The following is a 23,175-nucleotide window of genomic DNA, read 5'->3' as shown; positions in this document are numbered from 1 at the left end:
CACAAACTATACAAGGAATTGTGAAACTTCCTGGATCTTGCAAATTGGGAGGAAGCTTCCTTTGCAAAACAGCAGAAACCTCTTCCGTTAATGCAACAGTTTCGCATTCCTTGAGCTTGTTTGCATCCAAGGAAGGAATATTGACTTGCACTTGCTTGAAAGTTTCCAATATGTCCTTGGCATGTTGATTTTTCCTAGAACTCATCAACCTGTGAGGAAAAGGAGCATGTAAGATATCTTCATCAGTAAGTTCACGACTTACCTTCTCCTTTCTTGCCCTTCTTGCAAGTTCATGCTTTGGGATCCACTCAGGTGAAGATGCTGCTTGTTTATCTTCCCCCTTGTTGATTTCATCCTTTTCCTTAGGCCCAATCACTTGCTCAACCTGCATTTCATCAACATTGTGAATCAAATTTTTAGAACCATCAATTTCACCAATTACCTTACCAGTTCTCAAGGTAACTGCTTGAACATGCTCACGCCCATTTTGTATCACTGTTTGGCTAGACATTATCCTAGCTTCCCTTTGACTCAAAGATGTGACAATTTGCCCCACTTGATTTTCTAGATTGGCAATGGCCTTAACCATTTTCTGCATGTGGGTATCATTCCTCTGCATATGGGTGTCATTCCTCTGCATGATGAAACTATCTGTGTGTCTAACCATTGAAGCAACAATTTCTTCCAAAGTTGGTCCTTGAGGTGGTTGGTGAGATTGACTAAGTGGTGGTGGATTATAATATTGGGGTTGACCATAAGGTGGACAAGTATTATGTTGGCCTTGATATGGTTGATATGACCCTTGTTGAAAATTTGGATTGTCGGTCCACCAGAAGTTTGAATTATTTCTCCACTCCGAATTGTATGTTTGTCGGAAATATTCATTCATAGGCAATTCATTATGAAATGAGCCAAAAACATTTGCTTCTTCCATCACAAATTTATTGGAGTATTCTTACATAGTAAGTTCCACAATTTCAGTTGCGGCTGCCATTGGAGATGGTGGAGGTGACTCCTCGGATGTTCCTGTAAGAAAAAGAAACAAAAACAAATCAAGATAAAATGAAACAACAATCAATAAACAAAAATAAAACTAAGTACTCTAAACATACTCAAACAAAACAAATAAGCAACCGTGCCAGTTCCCCGGCAACGGCGCCAAAAATTGTTGCATTCCTAAAAGGACACAAATTAATGTGCAAACAACCAATTAAAAATACCCGCAAGTGCACGAATCTAATGAAGTATAGATTATGTAAGTACGGGGTCGATCCCACGAAGAACTTGTCGGTTTCCTATAAGTTCTAATTTGAGTACGTAAAGAACACTAATTTTACACAACACACAAACACAATACAAATTGGAAACTAAAAATGAAGTAAGGAAGATAAAAGAAATGAAACAACACAAGAAAACAAAGAAAAACACAAACAGCACTTTCTATCACCCGTTTATCACCATTTGGACAGATTCGTTTCTCTGTTTTTCAGTTTCGACCTCTGTCCAGTTTTTGACCTATAACTTTCCAACCGTTTATCCAAAATTCACGTTCTTTATACGGTTGGAATCAGCACAGAAAATGCAAGAACACAACGCGGACCAAAAGTCCAAAACAATTACGGAAACAAACAAAATTCAGTGACAAAGACACAAAACGTGTCAAACACGCAACTCACACACACATTGGGGGGGTTTTTTGATTTGGTTCAAGTGACCTATTTCTATTGCATGAAAGTAAATGGACTTTGAATTTAAATGTGAATGGCAGAGATGAATTATCAAAATGTGAAATTAAAATGTAACAAACACTAGGGTTTCGGAATCCACCCTAAACAATTCTACCCATGTTCATGGATACTCAAGTGATGAACTCTAAATGTATTGATGAAGATGTTCGCAATCAAGACCATGGGTCGTGGCTCAAGACGCATTGATTCTCTCTAATATACGTAAAGTGCATGGTTCGTGCTACAATACTTGTGCCCTCCTCATAACCGAACCTAGGTATGGTTCGTACTTCAATTCGATTGCAAGGAAAACCCATTAAGTTCAAAGAGAATATGAACATCACAAGAACCCTAATAGCATGGTGTTTACATTAGGTATTCAAGAAACCAATTCACATGGATGGTTCTTACTCCATCCATCTATTGCTTAGGAAAACATGAAGATACACATAATCCCAACAACCTCAAGAAGCATGCTTTCAAAGGTAATCAATCAAGGAAAACACACATCAAGGATAGATTAATTTGGTGAATTGGAATTCATCAATTGTTGTCAAGAAACCAATTCACATGATGCTCACTTAAACAAGTTCAATCATTTGTTGCTAATTAGAAATTGTGTTCTTGGTTATCTTACACAACTTCTCAACTTTAGCTACATGCATACAACCTAAGGTGATTAAGCAAAGGAAGCAAACACATATCATAAAATTCAATTAGTGAATGGGGTTCATCAACAACATCTAGAAATTCATACACTCAAGCATCAAAACAATAAGGTAATCATGTTTAGGGCTTCAACCTAAGCCCTAGCTATGGAGTTTAGTTGCTCATACTTATTCCAAATACAAACTCGAAATATAACTAGAAGGAGTTTACAGATTTGGAAATGATGAAAGCTTGAAGTCTTCAATGGTGGAAGTCTTCTCCTTTCTTCCTTGGCTGCACCTCCTTCTCCTTCCTTGCTCTTAGCTCCCCCAAAAGCTGCTCTCAAGTTGTGTAGAATGTGGAATAGCCTGATTTCCCACGATCAAAAGGCTCCCAATATCAGATTGCAATTTTGACTTCTCCTCCCTCTCTCCTCCTTTCCAGCTTTTACCTTTTAATATAAAACTACCACCTTTGATAAAGCCTTAGCCCATTGTCCCCTTGCCATGATGGAGCTTTGACTTCACAAAGATGCCAAAAGCTCAGAAAATATCTATTTTACAAATGTAATTCCTTGTTACCAAGAGTTATGGTAACAAGAAGTTAAGATGACACAAGGGAGGTAAAAGCTGGCCAAATCCGGATTTCCAGAACTGTGGTAACATGATGGATTGGTTGGATAGGCAATACTTGTCCAATGAAGCTCAAATTTGGATATGTTGTAGTTAACATCCATTGGAACAAGTCTCATGAAGATCATGACCTCATCCGAGCAACAGAGCATGTTGATCCCAGGCCAAGAAGTTGACCTACGAAAATGAACAAAAACAGAATTTATAACTAATAATGCACTTTTAGCTCATTTTCATCCCAACCAAGGCAAAATCTAAGAAAACACAAAAAGGAAGTAAAAAGCTATAAAATGTCAAGAACTAACTCAAAATAGTGGGTGAATAACATGAAAAATCATGTGTAAAAATGAACCGAACATTTTGGCAATTGTGCTTAATTATGTTGATGAAATTGGATTAGACTGTAATTCTAGCGGTCATCAAGATCTGAAAGGATAAGTTATCACCTTGCTGCAGATTACTTCTCATTTAATCTACTTGTTGTTTTGTTGACAAGTTATAGTAAACTCAAGGGAGTACACATTAGTAAGGATTAAAATGATATGTGACATATTATGATCAACAAAGTATATATTAATGTTACCAATGACTATTTGGACTAATCACATGTAGTATTTTTTTCAAAAGTAAATCTCATTGACGACAATTGTATTTGTAGTATAAATATCATTTTTATATAGGGAAATCGAACGTAGACATAGAAGTGACATGTGGATAGGTGCAGGGGCGGAGCCATGTAGGGAACAATATATTAGGTTCTTTTTGTCTACAAATTAACCATCAAACTTCTTAATCACTCTTCTACTTTCAATTAAATCTACTAGGTTATGTTATGATATTTGCACTAAAAACTCCTAATTTTTTTCCTTCTCTTTCTCTTCCTCTTTTGTTTAACTTAAGCTTAAGCTTTATGATTTTTTTCCCTTCCTTTTTACATGTCACTTTAATATTGGGATTTATGAATTTTTTTTGTATTTATTCTTTCTGTTGGAATATAAATTATTAACTTATGAGTCTTTAATAGTGTAGATGATGAGATTAATATTCAATCATTTTATAATATGAAATTAAGGACAATTATGATTGTAATGAACGAAGAAATTATTAATCAATAAGAAATGATATTATGAAGTGAGCTAAACCGAGTAATTAGTATCGTATTAACTTATTAACCGGTTAGCGCTTGAGTGTTCCTATTTGAATTATTTTATAAAATTTTGTGAAGAGCCCCCTCTAATGCAAAATCCTAACTCCGCCACTAGATAGTTGAATAATAATATTATTAACTACTTGACTTACAAACTCTCTGTCTAAATAAATAGTTATGCTACGATTGGCTTTGTTATTAGAGATGATAATGCTCATGCTGTGCTAGCTGGTGCTAAGAAGATTGGTCGCAATTCTATTATTGTGGCAGAATGTTTGGCGCTTAGAGATGGCTTGGCTTATGATGTTTCCAAGGGTTGGTCCAAACTCTTAGTTCAAGGAGATTCTAAACTTGTCATTGACTCAGTTTTGAAGAGATGCTCGACTTCCTCATGCATTAACCAGCTTGTCCAAGATATTCTACATCTCACAACATTCTGTGATCAAGTCTCCTTCTCTCATGTCTTTCATGAATTCAATGCGGTTGCGGATGCTCTTGCTTCCCTTGGTCATTCGCTTTCGCCCTTGAAGCTGTGGAAGAGTGGTCTCCCTCTTTCTGTTGGTTCTTCTTTTTATTTGGACCTATTTGGCCCTGCGTGCCCTAAAGGGTCGCGTATTTGTTAGTTTCCTTTCTCACATTTAAAAAAAAAAAAAAAAAAGGTTATGTTAGTGGACATTTTAGGTTGGATTAAATATACGTGAATGTTAGTAGGGTATAGCTCAGTTAGTAGCTCTTCCACCTCCATCCATGCAGGCAAAGGTTCGAAATCTCCAAATACCTAATGAATATTTGTGTAAACTCTCCTCCCCAATAACTTGAACCCAAAAAATATATATGTGAGGGAGGGTGAGAATTTGTCCATCTGAAAGTGAAAACGGAAGGGTCGGCCATGACATAAAGAGTAGTAACAACAAACAATTGAAAAGTATAGGAATTAGAGGGAGAGTGTCTTGTCATTTCTGGATTCACGTGAAGAACTATGGTGGAGAACAACACCGTCTGTTGTTACAAACTATCATCCTTAGATTCTCTCTCTCATCAAAAGAGTATGTGGCCATTTTATATTGGCTGCAGAGATCAACGGATATATTTTCTTCTTCCTGTTTACATGTATAATACTAGTGGAACACATCAAGCCACCTGGAAATGAAAAAGTCTCACCACCACAAACAGTACTGACTAAATTCAATTGGCTTAGAGCTCATTGGAAGCATGTAATAATATCAAAAACAGATTTTTAATTTTTCCTTTTTTTTTCTGTTGTTTGGAAGTAAAGTAGTGGAGCATATCAAGCCAACTGGAAAAGCATCAAAGCTCAAACGAAGAGATCCGTCTTGAAAATCCTTTGAACATCATTTTCACCAATAAGAAAAGAGATGGAGATATCACAAAGATAAGGACCCCTATCTCTCCTGTTTCGCAAAAAAAGAAGATAAGGACCCCATGCACCCTCAAACCTATACATACACCCACCAACGTCTCTACCAACAACAACAACAACGTCTCTACCACATTGTCTAAGAGAGACTGAAATACTTCCATTTTTATCAAATGGCTTCTTCAACAATGGCTCTCTCCTCCCCTTCTCTTGCTGGCCAAGCTGTCAACCTTAGTCCCTCTGCATCTAACCTTCTTGGTGAGGGCCGAGTCACCATGCGCAAAACCGCAGCCAAGTCCAAAAAAAATGTATCATCCGGTAGCCCGTGGTATGGCCCTGACCGTGCTAAATACTTGGGCCCATTCTCCGGTGAGTCCCCTTCTTACCTCACTGGAGAATTCCCTGGCGATTACGGTTGGGACACTGCTGGGCTCTCAGCTGACCCAGAGACCTTTGCCAAGAACCGTGAGCTTGAAGTTATCCATTCAAGATGGGCCATGCTCGGTGCTCTGGGCTGCGTTTTCCCCGAACTCTTGTCTCGTAACGGGGTCAAGTTCGGTGAGGCTGTATGGTTCAAGGCTGGAGCCCAGATATTCAGTGAGGGTGGGCTAGACTACTTGGGAAACCCAAGCTTAGTCCATGCCCAAAGCATTTTGGCTATCTGGGCCACACAAGTTATCTTGATGGGCGCAGTGGAAGGTTACAGAGTTGCAGGTGGGCCTCTCGGGGAGATCACTGACCCATTATACCCAGGAGGGAGCTTTGACCCATTGGGTCTTGCTGAGGATCCAGAGGCTTTCGCTGAGCTGAAGGTGAAGGAGCTGAAGAATGGAAGACTGGCCATGTTTTCCATGTTTGGTTTCTTTGTGCAGGCCATTGTTACAGGAAAGGGACCAATTGAGAACTTGGCTGACCACTTGGCTGACCCTGTTAACAACAACGCTTGGTCATATGCCACAAACTTTGTTCCTGGAAAGTGAGGCTGAGAACTTGAGAGAGAGAAGCAGATTTGTAACAATTATTGTTGTGAAACAGGATTTCTGTTAATGTGGTTAATTTTATGAAACTTACTTGGGTGTTGTCAGCAGTGCAAAAGAATACATCAACAATTTCTTGGAGTAAAAATTTGCATGTGAATAGATTCACCTTACTTATAAAGCTCAATTTGCTTACATTACTGAACTGAATCAGAATTATGATGCACTGCAAGAAATGGGAAAAACCTCGTTGGCATTTGTTTTCATCCAGAAAATGCTGATAAAACTCATCTTGTCATGGAAAAAAGAAAAGCAAGGACTGGAATTTAGAGGCAAAGCAAAGGTGCTAATCGCATTGGAGAAGAGAGAGGACACTTCAAAAATCAACCCAACTGACATGCATATGACTCATGAGCATCTATGTAAGGGAAAGTAACAGGGAGAAGGCAGCAGATGAAGCAACAGACCAAATTCTGCAGCAGTCTGCAGAACTTCAGATGTCCAATTATCTGCATTGTTTTATTTCTGTAGTTTCTAATAATGAAGATTATAGAACTTCCATTAAATTAAGAGTGTCATATCTCATACAATACAACCATCACATTCATTCTAAGATGTAACTTGATTTCGATTTTCCGAATCTGTAAAGGCAAATGCTACATTGTGCATAAAATGTGAGAGAAACTAAATTTGCTCTACATCAATCCATGTGCAAAGCTGCTAGATTCATATTATTATTTTTAAATGAAGTGGCTTAAAATTTACTCAATTTAGCTGAAAAGGGAACCAAAGAAGTAGGAGAGAAAGAGCTCGAATGCCTCAGTCTGAGCTTGAATGATTGGATTCATAATGGCAAAGCAAACATTTTTGTTTCAAGTGCAAGCTATCACAGGATGAATGATTTAGCAGAAAATGGTGAGTAGAAGATATAACCTTCCCTTATTCTAGATAGCATTCAAGATGCAAACAAAGCTAAATTATAAGAAATGCACATGCAAACATATGATTCATACAGTTAATCCTACACTTCAAAATTCCGTGTACTTTTTAATTTACCCAAAGTTGCATAAAGTTAGGGCAACTTTTATTATCATGTTACGTGGCCTTTCATTATAGTAAAGTGTAAAATAGATATATGATTATGTTCCATGATAAAATAAAGAAGACCAAGGCATGGCATGGATAATGGGAGAGATGTGGGAGACAGGTTAATAAAAAAAACACTTGGAATATTTTTAGAAGGCCTCGTGCAAGCATCCAAGAAATGAGCATCTTATTGGAATGTAACAGGGAGGGACAGATATGGAAGAAAGCAGCAAATTGAGTATTAAAAAACTGAGAGACACTTTCATGGCTACAAGATCTTCATGTTCCCTTTGGGTTTATCCTCAGAGTGGGAATGTTAGTCAAATTTACAGATTCATATAAAGAAAATAGCATGTGAAAGATATATTATATAAGTCAAGTGAAAGACATAAAAGGAGGGCTATAAGTTAGGATTTAGAATTGAGATGAGCTGGGCCTATAAGTTATAGGAGTTTGAGGCCGAGAAGGAGGGCTAGAGAATCAGAAGTGAGAGAAGAGCATTTTCTTCATCCAAGGAATAAAACCAGCCAAGCATTGGTTAAAGTCTTGAAGGTGGAGAACAGTTGTATATATTTGTGACTCTATCTTTTTTATTATGTGATTTCGACACATAATAAAATAGATAAATCTGTTATATCATCAATTGTATACATTTATGAGTCTATCTCTCTCATCAGGTGACTTCAACCTTTAAAGAGAGAGATAAATTCATAAATATATAAGACTAGTGACACCAAGACGTCCAAATATGCCCTACCATCAGTCATAAATGTTCATGAATCTATCTCTTTTATCACGTGACTTCAACACGTAATAAGAAAGATAAATTTACTCTATCACTAAGTCTATACATCCATGAATCTATATCTCTAATCACGTAACTTCAATATTTATTTATTGAGAAATTTATGATTATATAAGACCACTGACAACAAGCTTGTTGTGGGCAATCCTTCCTTTTTATGGAGAGGCTAAAACCCATTACCCACAATATTTATAACATAAATAGGAGAAGCTACATATATGGTGAATTCCAGTTTGTCTTATGCCTATCAACTGACAATCATAGTGGTGCCTACAACATTGGCTTAAAGCTTCAAATTAGGCAACTGATGCAGGAGTATCAAATGAGCTGGCACAATAAAGACCCAAGACAAATGTTTAAAAGTCAAATAATCTTATCTTCTCACTTAGAATTATTATTGTTGATACTCAAAAATGGAAGACTACTTGTGGATTCAACTTAGAGATGTGATGTTATTTTCGACCTTTAGGACTCTTGGGCAGACAAGGATTATCAGCAAGACAAAGAGCAACGGCAAGACCTTGGGCACCGGTGTGGTGCCGATTGAAGGCTCTCCGATGCTTAAGTTAGCTTAAAGACAGAGTAAATAGTAATTTGGACACAATAAGGGCTAAGTAGCCGAATGTAACTGTTACCTCGCTTTTGGGGACTTGTGCCTCTATTTATAGATTCTTGGGAGGTGTGCACTTCGAGTTGTATTTTGATACCTGAGGGGCTACCACGTGTCCGTGTAAGAGATAGCTTGCGAGACGCCTTCTTTAACCGAATTGGCAGGTAGGTTGCCGAAGGCTTTCCTACTATCAATGGTTGTTTATGGACCTCAATGTTTTTACTAGGCAATGTGGGCTCCCTTTATGGGTCCTATGTTCCACACAATTGTTTTTACATTCTCAATTAAGGGTGTCTTTGATCCTAGTCATATTTGTAACAACCTAATCTCAAGTCATATCATTATTAGTTTGGATGATTTGAATGCGATTTGAACTTGAAACTTCTTCTAATATTGATTACTAACTTGGAGTGTAGAGCGTAACGCCTTGAGTAGAGTTTAAAAAATCGGAAGTATACGGTAAGCCATGTATGTCCTCAACTGCAAAAGGACCAATTGGAAATTTAGGAATAGTTTTGAATGCTAAAGGACAAGACACGTTGGGGTCAATTCATGAATAAAGATAAATAGGCAATGTCGTTTTTACCCTACTAGATTACAATACCATTAAGGCCATTATTGATTTTTCGCATCTCATTTGTGTTTTTTTGGTTAAAACATTTCATTTGTGCTTTTTTTTTTTTTGTCTGAACCATGAGGTGGTCCTGGATAGGCCCCAACTATGGGTGGCACCTTTAAGCCTTAACCACAACCCAGACTAATCCCCACTCACACCGGGTCGGCCCGTAAGGGGTAAAGTGTTGGCCAAAGTGGTGACTCCGTACGAGAACAGGAATCGAACCCCTAACCTCTCTTAAGGAATGAGAGTGCCGAACCACTCACACCAACCACCTTGGTTAAACATTTCATTTGTGCTTTTCAGTCGCTCAATTTTACAAGATCTTGATATTTTAATTTTTCACGTTTGGAATATATATGTATTTTTTGTTTACAAACATTCATTAATGATCTAGAAAGACAAATTTCACAACAATCACCCTTAGACTATACACATTTAAATTTCATCACTCATTTGCATTGATATAATTAACTATAAGCACACACACTCACATTTGCATTGATATATATATATATATATATATATATATATATATATATATATATATATATATATATATATATATATATACAGAAATTCTCTTATGCGGACATCCGGACGTTATTATCGTGCGGACGCTGTGTATTTTGTACTACCCCTTTCTGTTTTCCTGCATGTTTACAATAGGATCCGCACGATAATAATGTGCGGACATCCGGATAAGATATATATATATATATATATATATTCTTACAAACAATCATAAAACAATATGTAAAGACAAATTTGACAGCACACAAATTATAGGGTTATTTTCAAATTCATATCCACTTTTGGGGACATTTACAAGTACGTACTCAAACTTGCGGAAAATCCAAAATTTACCCCCTCCGTTGACCAAACTGTTAATAAAAACATTAAGTGCCAATGTGACATTTGCGGGACTTATGTTTTAATTGACGTAGACTACACATAAGAAATAAAATAAATAAATAAATAAACAATAAAAAAACTTAAAAACCGGAAGAAAAAAAAAACCCATCTTTACCGCAGCCCTACCCTCTTCTTCCCTAGAGAAAAAAGAAGTAAAGATAGCCCCCCACCCCCTCCACCACTCTCTCCGATATCACCCATCCCTTCCAGCCCAACCTCCAACCCACCCTTCCCACATCATTGTCCTTCACGAAAAAACTGGTGCCATTCTCGCCGATCGATTTCTGAGGGGGCGCAATCGTCTCTCTCTCTCTCTCTCTCTCAACGTGCAGAGCCTCTCTCCTTTGTCTCTTATCCTTGCCGCAAGCCAAAGAGAAGAGGAAATTAAATTGGGGGGTCGAGTGATTTAGGTTTTAATCCCTTGAGTATTCTTGATCAAGAAGGAAACAAAGAGATAAATCATATCCTTTCTTTATGATGAGTCCAGCAGCAATTGGAATTCAAAAATCCTTTCTTTATATGGAGTCCAGCAACCTTGCTTTTCCCTTCTCTTTGCAGAATACTCTCCCCTCTGTCGAAAGGCCCACAAGACCGAAGACATAATCTCTTCTAAGTTGAGCACGAAATTCTTGCACCGATTCCAGATTGCCCTTCTACGCCATATTTCCTTTCTTGTCACAATTAGAGCAGCTGCAAAGTTTGTATTTGTATTGTGAACAACATGAACCACCCCAATAAAGAGAAGAAAAAAAAAATCATACCATGTGAGGGAATGGTGAATGGATGTTATTGTTTCATCAACCATAAGCACCCTAGCAGTAGAAAATATAAAAGGTTGAGTTACTTCCACTATTTGCTGTTCATATGGCAAAAATAAAATGCTTAACTTCCACATGCAAAGAGATCAAACATGCGAGAATTCAATACCTCAGCACCTCAAGTGTTAAGCTTTAACAGGATTTCATCTGTGAAGTAATGCATGGACAACTTCCAGGTTTTAGCCGTTGAAGATATAATGTTCAAATCTGTGAATATATCTATATTCCCAGATAGAATATGCAGAAATTTGTCTTCTATGTTGCAAATTGCAATCCTACTTCCCCATGCCCCGAAGCATGAAAAATATTCCGACATAAACAAATTCTTTTTAACAGAATAATAAAATACCATTTTACAGCAATGGCTGAGAAGAACTGGGAATGGAGGGGTAAGGTGACAGAGAAAGTCAAACGAGCTTAGATTCTAGTTCTAGCCTACTGACTAGAAAGTGACGGGGGTCATTTATGTCATGTCAATGTCTCACATATTTTTGTGAAAAAAAGAAAAAGAAAAGAAGGGCAAAATAAAATTATAATTATAAAAAATTAAATTAAAAAAACACAATAAAGTCATCTCACGTGACATGCGCGTGCAGTGGGAAATCATATCCATTTTGGTCTAATCCATATTTGGGCTCACAGATCTCTGGTGTGGGCCCTTTGAGATGAATCTAATTGGTTGCTTCTTCTTTTTAATTTCTTTTGGGAAAGGCCCAATCCAATAGGTTTACTTCAAAGTTTTGGGTTAGCATAATAAAATATCCCCAAATATTTTATTTTATTTTAAATCAAAAGTTAAACTTCAAATCAAAGACTCTGTTCCTTCTCCCAATTGGGGGCTTTATAAGACCCCAAGTCCCAAGCCATGATGGTAATCAAGAAAGGCACATTTGTTTATTATAAACTATAATTGCTCTGTTAAAAGTTTACAGTGTTAGGTTTAGTCAAATAATCAACTTCTTATTGACAATTTTACCCTTCAGAACCGTTGCAACATGTTTTTAAATAATATATTTCCATGAATTTTAAAAAATATAAAGTTGGATAAGCATAACAGCTACTTCTGTACATAATTAATTCATGTGTAAGTGAGTAAGTAATCTTCCAGAAGTAGTTTAGACAGGAGAAACAGAAGAGAAACCCTAGTTTGTTATTTGGGAGACTACACATCTATTTGCACCAATTTTGCCTCATCAAGTTCAAGAGGAGATAGGCAACCAAACAAATATGACTAATTTGTATTGAAATTTAAAGGGTGTCATGGTGTTTGAAGTGTTGTTCATGGAAAATTTATTGTATGTCAACGTTAACTTGAACTTCAACGACATCCACTTCGAAGAAATCTGTAATGATTTCTCGCTTTGGATTACATCAATTATTGAAATATCTTTATCTTGATAATTCTTTATGAAATTCTTGAGATACGGACATAAATTTACTCATATTTGGTAATGCATCTATATCTATAGTGGTTCCTCTTTTTCTTTTTTTCTTTTTTGTGGTAACATAGTGGTTCCTCTTTTTGAATTACATCAATCATTGAAATCCTTATCTTGATAGCTCTACATCAAATTCTTGAGATATGGAGATAAATTTACTCAGATTCTGTAATCCATCTTTTGGATTGTAGAGTGACAAAGATTTATCACAAGGAGAACTATTGAGAGATATATATATATACATTTACTAAAATTTGGAAATCCATGTTTTAAATTATTGGTTGACCAAAATTTATAACAAGAATAATTCTCGAGATACGGATATAATTTTTCTTAAATTCGGCAATCCATCTTTTGGATTATAGAGACAAAACTTATCACAAGGATTCTTCAAAATCTTAATTTGATGGCTTAAAACCACATGTGACATCATCAACAAATTTGTTTCGCTAGAACAAATTAATATTAATTTTCACAAAAAGGATGAAGATACATACATGCAAACATTAACTTAAAGAAAATTTATATAGATTTATGAGGTAAAAGTTTGGCTATTACGTACAAGGTAGTCTTATTTACATATGTTTTTGGTTTAAAAAATAATGTATTTACACTAATGCATTCATTGGAGTGTTCACGGAGCGATGTGAGAAGCACAAATGATGCTCACCGTATTAGATAATATGTTTTTTAATGGGGTACAATTCACATGCTTGTTTCATTTATAAGAAAAAAAAAATTCATGAATTATTTCATCCAAAAAAATAAACGTCTACGCATTTAGAGTCTCGTTTACCCTCTATTCTAATAATGAAATTACTTTATGTAAAAGGTCAAATTTCCACCCATGGTATGTTTAATTTTCTTTGAATTTGAGAGGCCTAACAATGCTGACTTTGATTTATGACATTTAAATTAATTATTTTTCTTTTCTTATTTTCTCAAATATATCATTCAAGAATGTGTGTGCAATGCAAATGCATAGGCATATTCATTATAAAAAAAAATTATGTTATTGTTTTCCAAGTATACATTCTAAAATGGTTTGTAAAGCAAGAGTTAAGGCATTATTTTTAGCAACAAAATATTACCTTATCCATATAAATAGAAGTTTGATCCAATCACCTAACCTAGACAAAATGGTTGAAAATTGTTTACCAAAAAGAAGGACAAATTGTTTTCTTACTATAAAAGTAATTAATTGAAATGATAAGAACTCCAAAAAAATGTGGGGGTGTTACAGCTACAACAAAGCTTTTCATCTGGTAAAGCAAGCATCTGGTGTGTTGTTCATTTCTACCAAAAGATAAAAAATGGGAATGGAAGATAGTTTATTGACAAAGTAATCAAGGTTTTTAATGCTTAATTAATGAAAACAAGAATATATTTTAGTCTCTGGAGCTAAGTTTTATGGACCTCCAATTTGTCTGTCAGTTGCTAAGCATGCAATGACAGGCTATTACAGTCTCTGTCTTCCCTGAAAATTAAATATTTTAAGATTTCATTTCAAACAGGATTTGCCTAAAGACATGAGGACAGTTTGGTAACTGAACCTTAGGGCAAGCTAGATTTGCAGTTCCCTCCTGTTTTAGTGTTGGGTTGACTCTCTCTCTCTCTATCTCTCTACATGTTTTCCACTTTACTTTTGTTGGCTTAATCAATTTGTTTTCTTAACCAGCTATAAATGCCCCATCTCTGTTCACCTCAGTTTTGCTTTTTCTTTACTGTTTCTCTCTCTCTCTCTCTTTCTCTGGTTTCCTCCATTGCAAACCAAGCCAAGCTTCCTTTCCAGCTTGCTTTGGAGGCCCCTCTCCTTCACACAGACAAAACACCCACCAACCATTTTACCCACCTTTTCTTTTGTGCTCCTCTAAAATCCACCCCATATTTTATATATATAAATTCACGCCTTCCTTTCCTTTCTCTCTCCCCTTCCCCCACATTTTCATTTTCTCTCCCCTTCTCTTGAAAGATTAGATTTTTGTCTGGCTTGCCTCTCCTTCTTTTTTCTTTTCTTCTTAATTTATTTTTCTGCTTCTCTGAATTCTTTTTGGCCCACTTGAGGACACATCCTCCTCTACTTGTAAACTACTCCTCTGGAAACCTTGCCTTTTTGGACATCTGGGTTTTGTTGGGTTCGAGTTATTTCAGGTCTGCATTGGCCTATCTATGCTTATTGAGTCTGTCTTGGTTCAAAAAGAAGCCCCTTCTTTTCTTCTCTGGGTTCTCAAGGAAGAAGATCAAGGGGGCTAGCTTAGATCGCTACAAAGGTAAATGCTTTCTTCTTTGAAACACTTTTTACACAGACTCACTCACATTTCTCTTTATTGGTCTCTTGCTTGGTTCATAAGTGATGCTGTTTGAGGTTTTCCCTTTCTCTTTTATGAAGACTTGGAATTTAATTTGTATATGTTGGTGGTTCATGGGCATGTGCTTGCTTTATACATGGAATCTGAAATTTACAGTGTTGCCGGCGTTTTATCTGGTATTCACTCACTGTTTGCTTGTGAAACCATTAATGCCAGTGTTATCAAGCTTCTTAAACTTTTAAAAATAATAAAGCATCAATCTTCTCAGTTATTGTATCAGATTCTACTTTCTTTTGGGCACCTTTGGTTCTTCTTTAATATGATTAATATTTGAAGACAGTTAAGAATCTAGTATTTTCAGATTGAATTTAGCAGGATTATCTATTTATCATTATGGCATTTGAGTGTTACATAGGAATAGGATGCGATGGATTAGCTAAATACAAATTAACTAATCTGCAGTTTTTTTCAGCAAAATCACATCTTAGAAATTAGAAATCTCAGATATCTGTGACCCTTTTCACGTGCTTTGAGTTACATGATTTGTTTCTCATGTCCAGGTTGGAATGCCTTAATTTTTTTTTCTGGCACTGAAAGTTAGAACACCAAGCCAAGTTCAATATATAGCATCCAGAGGATAAGAATGTCATCCGGAAGTTCTTTGAATGCGGAATTATCGAAGAAGATAGGATTTTTGGGTTTAAAACTATGGGTTGTAATTGGTATATGTGTTGGCGCATTTATTGTTTCAATCCTATGTTTCTTATCTATATGGGTTACATTTCGGAGGAAATCTCGAAGATCACTGGACAAGTTCCCAGTCACCCAAATACCAAATGTCTCTAAAGATATCAATGTTGATAAGGTTGGGGCTCAGAGTACCCACGATCACCCTGATAATTTATTTCTTTCAGTACATGAGAAAGCAAGTGATAAGAATTCAGAGAAGATGTTAGTTCATTTAGGCACGAGCAAATCAAGTGATCCTGATAACATGAGTCAGTGCAGCTCAATTTATCATCATGAGAGGGCATGTAGTTCACAGTCAGGGGAAGAAGGAAGCTCTGGGAATGTGCGAAAGCAGTCGTCATTGCCATATGGAGGGCTTGTAACAGCCTCTCCTTTAATTGGCTTGCCAGAAGTTTCTCATCTTGGGTGGGGCCACTGGTTTACTCTTAGGGATCTGCAGTTTGCTACAAATCGTTTTTCTGCAGAAAATGTGCTTGGAGAGGGTGGTTATGGGGTTGTTTACAAGGGCAGGCTGATCAATGGAACTGATGTGGCAGTGAAAAAGCTCTTAAATAATTTGTAAGGATATAAACTCAAATGCACCATCTTTGTTATCACCGTGCTTTCAGGAAACCTATAAATTTCTTTTTCTTTTCTAATAGTTGCTTTTTTGATCTGGTATACAGGGGGCAGGCGGAGAAAGAATTTAGGGTTGAAGTAGAGGCCATAGGTCATGTTCGGCATAAAAATCTTGTGCGGCTCTTGGGCTACTGCATAGAAGGGGTTCACAGGTATTATTAACCTTTTATTTTAATATTAAATTACTTATATTTTCCTAATGACTTGGGCGTGTCTACTAAAATAATATTTTCACATTAGGAGGGCTTCTGTCTAATGTTCCCCTCTCTTGCTGCCTAGTGTATGGCTTCACATTTGTGTTTTGGGTTCAGTTTTTGTTGTTCTTGCTAAGTTGCTATCTGTTGCAATTTGCACAGGATGCTGGTATATGAATATGTGAACAATGGCAACCTAGAACAATGGCTACATGGGGCCATGCGCCAACATGGCACCCTTACTTGGGAGGCCCGCATGAAGGTGATTCTTGGTACTGCTAAAGCGTAAGTTGTTATCTTTCACTGAAATGTGTTTTATATGATAGTTTTCTTATTTAATTTTTGGATCCCAACCAATGGACAAATGACTTACATATGAATTGCAGGCTTTCTTATCTACATGAAGCTATAGAACCAAAAGTTGTCCACAGAGATATAAAATCAAGCAACATTTTGATTGATGATGAGTTCAATGCCAAGGTTTCTGATTTTGGATTGGCCAAACTCTTGGGTTCAGGTGAAAGTCACATCACAACTAGAGTGATGGGGACTTTTGGGTATGTAAATTCTTATATTTTTAACCTATTATAATTTCTCTACAAAGTATCTTCTGATTGGACCATAAATTTCGGTTCATCATGCAGTTATGTGGCACCAGAATATGCTAATACTGGCTTGTTAAATGAGAAGAGCGACATCTACAGCTTTGGTGTCCTCCTGCTTGAAGCAGTTACGGGAAGGGACCCTGTGGACTATGGCCGACCTGCTAATGAGGTTCAAAATTTCAAAACATTGTTTACTATTTTTGATAGTGTCTTCCTTCAGCAGTCATCCCTCTCTTTCTCATTCTCATCCGCATGATGCAGGGTTCTTACTGGTTATCAAAAGCTTTATTATTATGTACAGATTTTTGAGAAGCATTTCTTAATACTCATGGCAGGTCAATCTAGTGGAGTGGCTAAAATTGATGGTAGGTGCAAGAAGATCAGAGGATGTTGTGGATCCAAACCTTGAAGTTAAACCCAGTACACGTGCCTTAAAACGTGCCCTTTTGGTTGCACTTAGGTGTGTTGATCATGATGCAGAGAACAGACCCAAAATGAGCCAGGTTGTACGTATGCTTGAAGCTGATGAATACCCATTTCGCGAGGTTCTAATCTTCATCTTACCCTGGAAATAAGTTTTGTTGCTTTATTTTATTCCGTCCGTTTTCATGAAACAATAAGACTACTTATCTAAATGTGGAGTAGGTGCAATTTCCTTTAGGAATTTGTGTTTGATCTTTAGAAGATGTTGCAGAGAAATGGCCTTATATAGTGGAGTGATGAACTACAGACCCCAATTAGTTGGGACTAATGTTGCATAGCTTTGGTATTCTTCCTTTGAATTGTTCTGGATTTGTGAGTTGACTAATTTAGTACCACGAATGGCTTTACTTTACTTAGTCGAAATAATTGTCAGTTTTAGTCTTTTAAACTGACAAAACTCCTTTCCTAGCTAACTTCGCTATTGCCTCATGTCCCTCTGTTTTCTTTCCCATTTTGCTAGATGTAGTGACCAAATTGTCCTGCTATTTGTTACCATGCTCATCAAAATTTGGGTGATCTTATGAATCTTATTTTGAACTTGTACACTTCAGGATCGAAGGAACAGAAAGAGTCGTACGACCAGCATGGATATTGAATCTGTGAAGGAAAACTCTATCTCAGCTGACATAGGAAACAAGCCAGGGGATCTGGAGAGTCAAATATCTGAGACAACTCATGCATAGGACTGACAAACGCATGATCTTGATGAATGATTCCTTCCTCACCTGCCAGAGTAGGTTTCAGTAGCCCATCAGTATACATCCAAAGTTTATTTTTTTTAAAATTCTAAATTTAAGAGAGGATTTCGATTGGAGATAGCCCATTTTGATCATGAAGCATTGGATCCTGATCCTTGAAGAATTAATAGAGTGCTCCCAACTCCATAGGCTCTTTTGTACATATGTTTCTTGGGGATCAGTGGGGCTGTCTATTTCATACTTATTGTAATTTCTTCCCTTTGTATTATCAGTTGATTACTGTTCTTCAGATGGTGAACAACTCCAATTACTTTATTTATTTTTTCATTAATTTTATTTTTAAGTCATCTCATCTTCTGTCAGAAAACAAAGCATTGAATTAATGATGATGAATGATGATGGTAATCTTTTTCTCTTTATGCAGTTGTATGTCTTGCTATTTGTTACAGTAGAATGATGGCAGCCCCATTTTGTTGCTTTTTTGAATTCTCTTTACATGCACTAGGTGACAGCTTCAGTTTTAACCTATAATGCCTTGTCTCCTAAAGTGTGTTTTGCAACCAGGTTCAGGTTTTGATGAACTATAATGAAGTTAGCATGTCTTGTGGTAGGATTGATTTATAAATTGTTAGACCTGCATTTTAACAGAAATCTTACAAAATACAGATACCCAATATGGGAATTGATATTTGCATTTTGAAAAGGAAAATACTTCCCTCCTTACCATGTAAGTAGGAGCTCCTATATTCTTGCCAATGACAATGTGACATATGCGCACAAGTTTTTTTGTGTGTTTTTGATAAATTATTTTTTCATGTGTCGATTCGTAGGAAGTAGTATCTCCTTAGAAGGAAGGAAAGAGGCAAGTAGTATCCTGTTGAAAATAATTTCCCTCTCACTCTAGCTTCTCCTTGCACACTCTCACTCAAGAATGGCCCTAATAAACTTACAATGTGGTCCTATTTGCGTTGTACTGTTCTTAACAGATCAGAAAAGCTACTTCAATTTAATGGCAAAATGAGTTGACAACAGAAAGAAGCAATAGATGTATCAGTTTCATCTTTATGCATTGATGAAAGAAAGAAGCCATTCAATGTTTTGGGATGGCAATATTTCAGTCAAATGAGTCATTAATATATATTGATGGGTGGTATGAAAAATGCAATGCATTATTGTGTCAGCTTCAGCCTGACAAGAGTTAACAAGTCCTTTTGCTGTGGACCGTTTTCCTCCTACAATCAGTTTTTCTTTGTGTTTCCAAGAACTCTCAGACAAACAGAGGCTTGTGAATATATCATGATCATACACGGAATGGGTTGCCTTGCCTGCTATATTTGAATTCTGAGTTGTCTAGCTTTTTTGACTTTCGGGTCCAACGGTCATCTTTTGGATATTTTCTGCTGAGCCCAATTTTGATTTTTTGTGGTTGGAAGCTTTGAATGGCAACAATAATTTTTTGTTTTGGTCGGTATTGGACAGCACAGACGTACATGACCAAGGGAGCTGAGCTCAATTATGCACCCTAAATTCTAACTGAGCTCCTCAATTTGTACACGTTTTATTTCCTTTTTCTGTGGTGGTAAATTAGTCAAGACTTGAAAAGAAATCAGACCCGCATTTGACCCATGCAAGATATTGTTGGACTTGCATCAGATATTGTAACGTGCACTAGAACCAATATAAATATGTATTCAATTAGATTAGAGTTTGCGTGGTTAGTCCGTCTCCTTACACTCAAGATCGAATCCCGCTTCTCGATTTAGAGTTGTGTTTGCTTGTATAAAAGAAATATAGATTAGAGTATATGCTATGTAAATACAGTCAAATTAACATATGAGTCAAGTGCATTTTGGCTCTGATGGTAAAGTGGAGCGACAAAACATTTGGGAGCTTGTGTGGAAAGGACCACCAACAAGAAGAAGACCATCATCCCCTTTAGATTATTAATGGGTTTTGGGCGCACCCAACCCAACTCACAGACAAAATAAAATTAATATTTGCTTCTCTTCTCAGCCTCAGGTAGGTAGGGAAACAAATATGTGGGCCGCACGTGACTTTATTTAAGACACTTATATCAACAACAGACTGGCAAATGGTGGTGGGCTGGATAAATGTCCCCATTGCAACCGGCAAAAACAAGATTGGGCCATTTGAAGCCAATCCAGTGCTGTAATCCAGCCCAAACAAATGGGATAATAATTTATTAATTTTCTTAGTTACATACGTTTGGTGTTACAAAAGCTTAGTGCTTCACCACCACCAATATATGGAGAATTATAGAATCCTACGGCTGTATACTTTCCCCATTTAGGAAATAGTATTAATAAATATCCACTTATATATATTACGTGAACAATACTATCCTACTACACTATAATTACTCCAATATATAAGTTGCCTACATTTTAAGTCTAAGTGAGGACTAGAAAATTTAGCTGCCGTTCGGTAATATTTTGGGGTTGCGTTTTCTGTTTGCGGGAACAAAAACATCCCAGAAATAGGTTCGACAATGAGTTTTCCAAAACACAGAAAATGATTGTTGAAGAAAAATGTGAACCTCCCAACATAATTTCACCACCACTGTTGGCACCAAAACTAAACAGATAGAGATGAGTGCAACTTACAAGTGATGTGGACGATCTAGAGATCGATTGAGTGCTTGACGCAGATCCTTCCTGTTCTTGGATGCTGATCCTGAATAGAAGGAAGCCGAGGCTCGTGAGGTCTATGGAACCGGTGTGGAACCAGCCTAAGACCCTCCGATGCCGAAGTAAGTTTGTTTCTAAGAGCTTTTACTACTGGCAACGTATTTAGCATAAAAGTCAAGCTGAAAAGTCTTACCCCTTGTATTGTAGTGAATGGGCCTATTTATAGAGGGCATTTGGTATGCTCTTAGTACTCAATTTCGATGTGGGACTCGTGGGAGGGCCCTACGAGGTTGACACGAGTCTTTGGATATTTTGGGCGTGGCCTTCGAGGTTTGCTTCGGAGAATCGGTAGACGATACTGATTGTAGACTCCGCTAGGCATCATCGGTAGCCTATACCGATTGTTCACTGTCTTGGGCAATTGGGGGTTTTACTGATCCACGTGTCGAAGTATGAGTGGAGGGTCAGATATGGTACAAACAACCACTATTTAAATAATGAGGTTTTATCATTTTAGGTTCGACCCATTCCAGACGCGGTGTCTCTTAATTACAATCCTTTATTTCAAGGGAACATCATTGATTCCATCATAAAAAAAACAAAACGTGCGTGTTTTGTTTTGTGGCTGCTCCCAAGTCCAACATCAGAGTGCTTACGTATCCCTTGCGGGAATCAAGCCACTTGTAGTTCAAAGAATTGCAATAAATAAATGACTCATTGCAAGGAAAATTTGATTTGAATTATATTGAGGAGTGTATGAGTGAATTTAGCTGAATAAACCAGGGATTCAATATGGAATTGTGTTTGGGGCGAATTTGGTTAAGAATAAATCAGGATTTGTTTGGATTTAAGATTTGGGCGGTTGTATGTAGATTGAGTCTCTAGATTGCCAATGTACCATTTCGAAGGAATCAAATCAACGTAGTTCGAAAATGCAATGAGTGAATGACTCATTCCTCTTGGAAAAAGTGTTTGGGGGAATTTGGTTAAGAGAACCATAGATTCAAATTTGGTTGCGGTTGCGTCTAGTGGGATGCTAGACTGCCTACGTACCAATGACAGGATCAAACCAACGTAAGTGTGGCCTACTAATTTAGAATTTGTGTCTTTGACTCATTTGGAGATTTTCATAGGTAAATGACCCATGGAAAAAAATTGGATGGTTTTGTACCTTTTTTTTTTTATTGCCAATGTCCAAGAAAAACAAAGAGCAATTTTGATGAACCCACTAATTTCCTATAATTGAAATCTGCATTTGGACCCAACTATGGCTTTAAAGATTTTAAAATTATTTGGGCCTCTGTAAATTTAATGAGTGTTTATTTGGATAACTTATTAAATATTTTGGGCCTTTGAGAACTAATAGGCAGACAACCCAATAATCTGTTTTTGGGCCTTGACATTTTTTATCAGTTGGCCCATGACTAGTCATCAGTGTAAAGCTCATCCCTTCGAGCTACACCAATCACAATTGAATTAGGACTTCAGGTGTTGAAGCCGTGAAGGAATTGTAGTGTTGATTGACTTAAGAAACAATTACTCCACGACCAAGAATCCGCAGACCAATTTTCCTTTGCTTCTGTGTCAGACCTTCTTAGAGAGCCATCTTTGTTTTCAGAACAAAAGTTATGCATGACCTTTCTCTTTGTCAGGCCACACATCCAAGAGTTTCATAGAATAGCATTTTTTTTCCCTTCAGTCAAAGTAGACAACAACTTTAATTGAAAACCAGCCTAGGGACCCAAAGAGGCGCATGCCTCTTCTTTTTCTTTCTTTTTGCTGACTTCCTTTTTTTTTTCTCTCTTTTTTTAATCTGTATGCAAACAAACATAACACAAAGCCATCTTCCAAACAGGGTTGTATATAGGCAACTTTTCCTTTGTTTTGTCTGTATGCACGCAAACACAATATGAGGAATTCAAACTTTCCTTCTTCTTTTTTATTTGATGACTTCTCCTCTTCTTCTTGCTCTGTCTATATGCAAACACAACACAAAGCAATCTTCCCAACACCATATTTTCTTCTTTGTTATTTGCAAAACTAATTTCCTCTTTTTTTCTTTGCTTTCAATG

At 36.8% G+C, this 23,175-nt stretch overlaps 2 protein-coding genes and 1 long non-coding RNA gene across 3 annotated transcripts; 2 read left to right on the top strand and 1 right to left on the bottom strand.

Moving 5' to 3' along the window:
* The first annotated feature begins 5,618 nt into the window (after positions 1 to 5,618).
* Positions 5,619 to 6,657, top strand: LOC110754875 (chlorophyll a-b binding protein 40, chloroplastic). The gene has a single exon (XM_021955993.2). The coding sequence runs from the start codon at positions 5,706 to 5,708 to the stop codon at positions 6,510 to 6,512; it is 807 nt and encodes a 268-aa protein (XP_021811685.1). The 5' UTR covers positions 5,619 to 5,705; the 3' UTR covers positions 6,513 to 6,657.
* Positions 6,658 to 10,513: 3,856 nt separating this feature from the next.
* Positions 10,514 to 11,780, bottom strand: LOC110754918 (uncharacterized). The gene is made up of 2 exons (XR_002526412.2): positions 11,469 to 11,780; positions 10,514 to 11,353 (listed from the first exon to the last, which is right to left on the bottom strand). It is a non-coding gene; the product is annotated as an uncharacterized LOC110754918 (long non-coding RNA).
* Positions 11,781 to 14,435: 2,655 nt separating this feature from the next.
* LOC110754914 (putative receptor-like protein kinase At2g42960) lies at positions 14,436 to 18,874 on the top strand. Its single transcript, XM_021956038.2, has 8 exons — positions 14,436 to 15,068; positions 15,668 to 16,415; positions 16,523 to 16,627; positions 16,832 to 16,954; positions 17,056 to 17,226; positions 17,314 to 17,443; positions 17,610 to 17,819; positions 18,309 to 18,874. The coding sequence occupies exons 2-8, from the start codon at positions 15,751 to 15,753 to the stop codon at positions 18,438 to 18,440; spliced, it is 1,536 nt and encodes a 511-aa protein (XP_021811730.1). The 5' UTR covers positions 14,436 to 15,068; positions 15,668 to 15,750; the 3' UTR covers positions 18,441 to 18,874.
* Positions 18,875 to 23,175: the final 4,301 nt, after the last annotated feature.

Source organism: Prunus avium, chromosome 3 (genome assembly GCF_965620075.1).
Source record: "Prunus avium chromosome 3, drPruAviu1.hap1.1, whole genome shotgun sequence".
In the NCBI taxonomy this organism is placed as follows: domain Eukaryota; kingdom Viridiplantae; phylum Streptophyta; class Magnoliopsida; order Rosales; family Rosaceae; genus Prunus; species Prunus avium.
The sequence above is the reverse complement of the archived record's forward strand: the minus strand, read 5'-3'. Positions and strand labels throughout refer to the sequence as shown.

Coding starts and splice junctions, on each gene's coding strand:
- LOC110754875 (XM_021955993.2), top strand. CDS start 5,706: ATGGCTTCTTCAACAATGGCTCTCTCCTCCCCTTCTCTTGCTGGCCAA.
- LOC110754914 (XM_021956038.2), top strand. CDS start 15,751: ATGTCATCCGGAAGTTCTTTGAATGCGGAATTATCGAAGAAGATAGGA. Junction 16,416..16,522: donor AAAAAGCTCTTAAATAATTT/GTAAGGATATAA, acceptor TCTGGTATACAG/GGGGCAGGCGGAGAAAGAAT. Junction 17,227..17,313: donor AGAGTGATGGGGACTTTTGG/GTATGTAAATTC, acceptor TTCATCATGCAG/TTATGTGGCACCAGAATATG.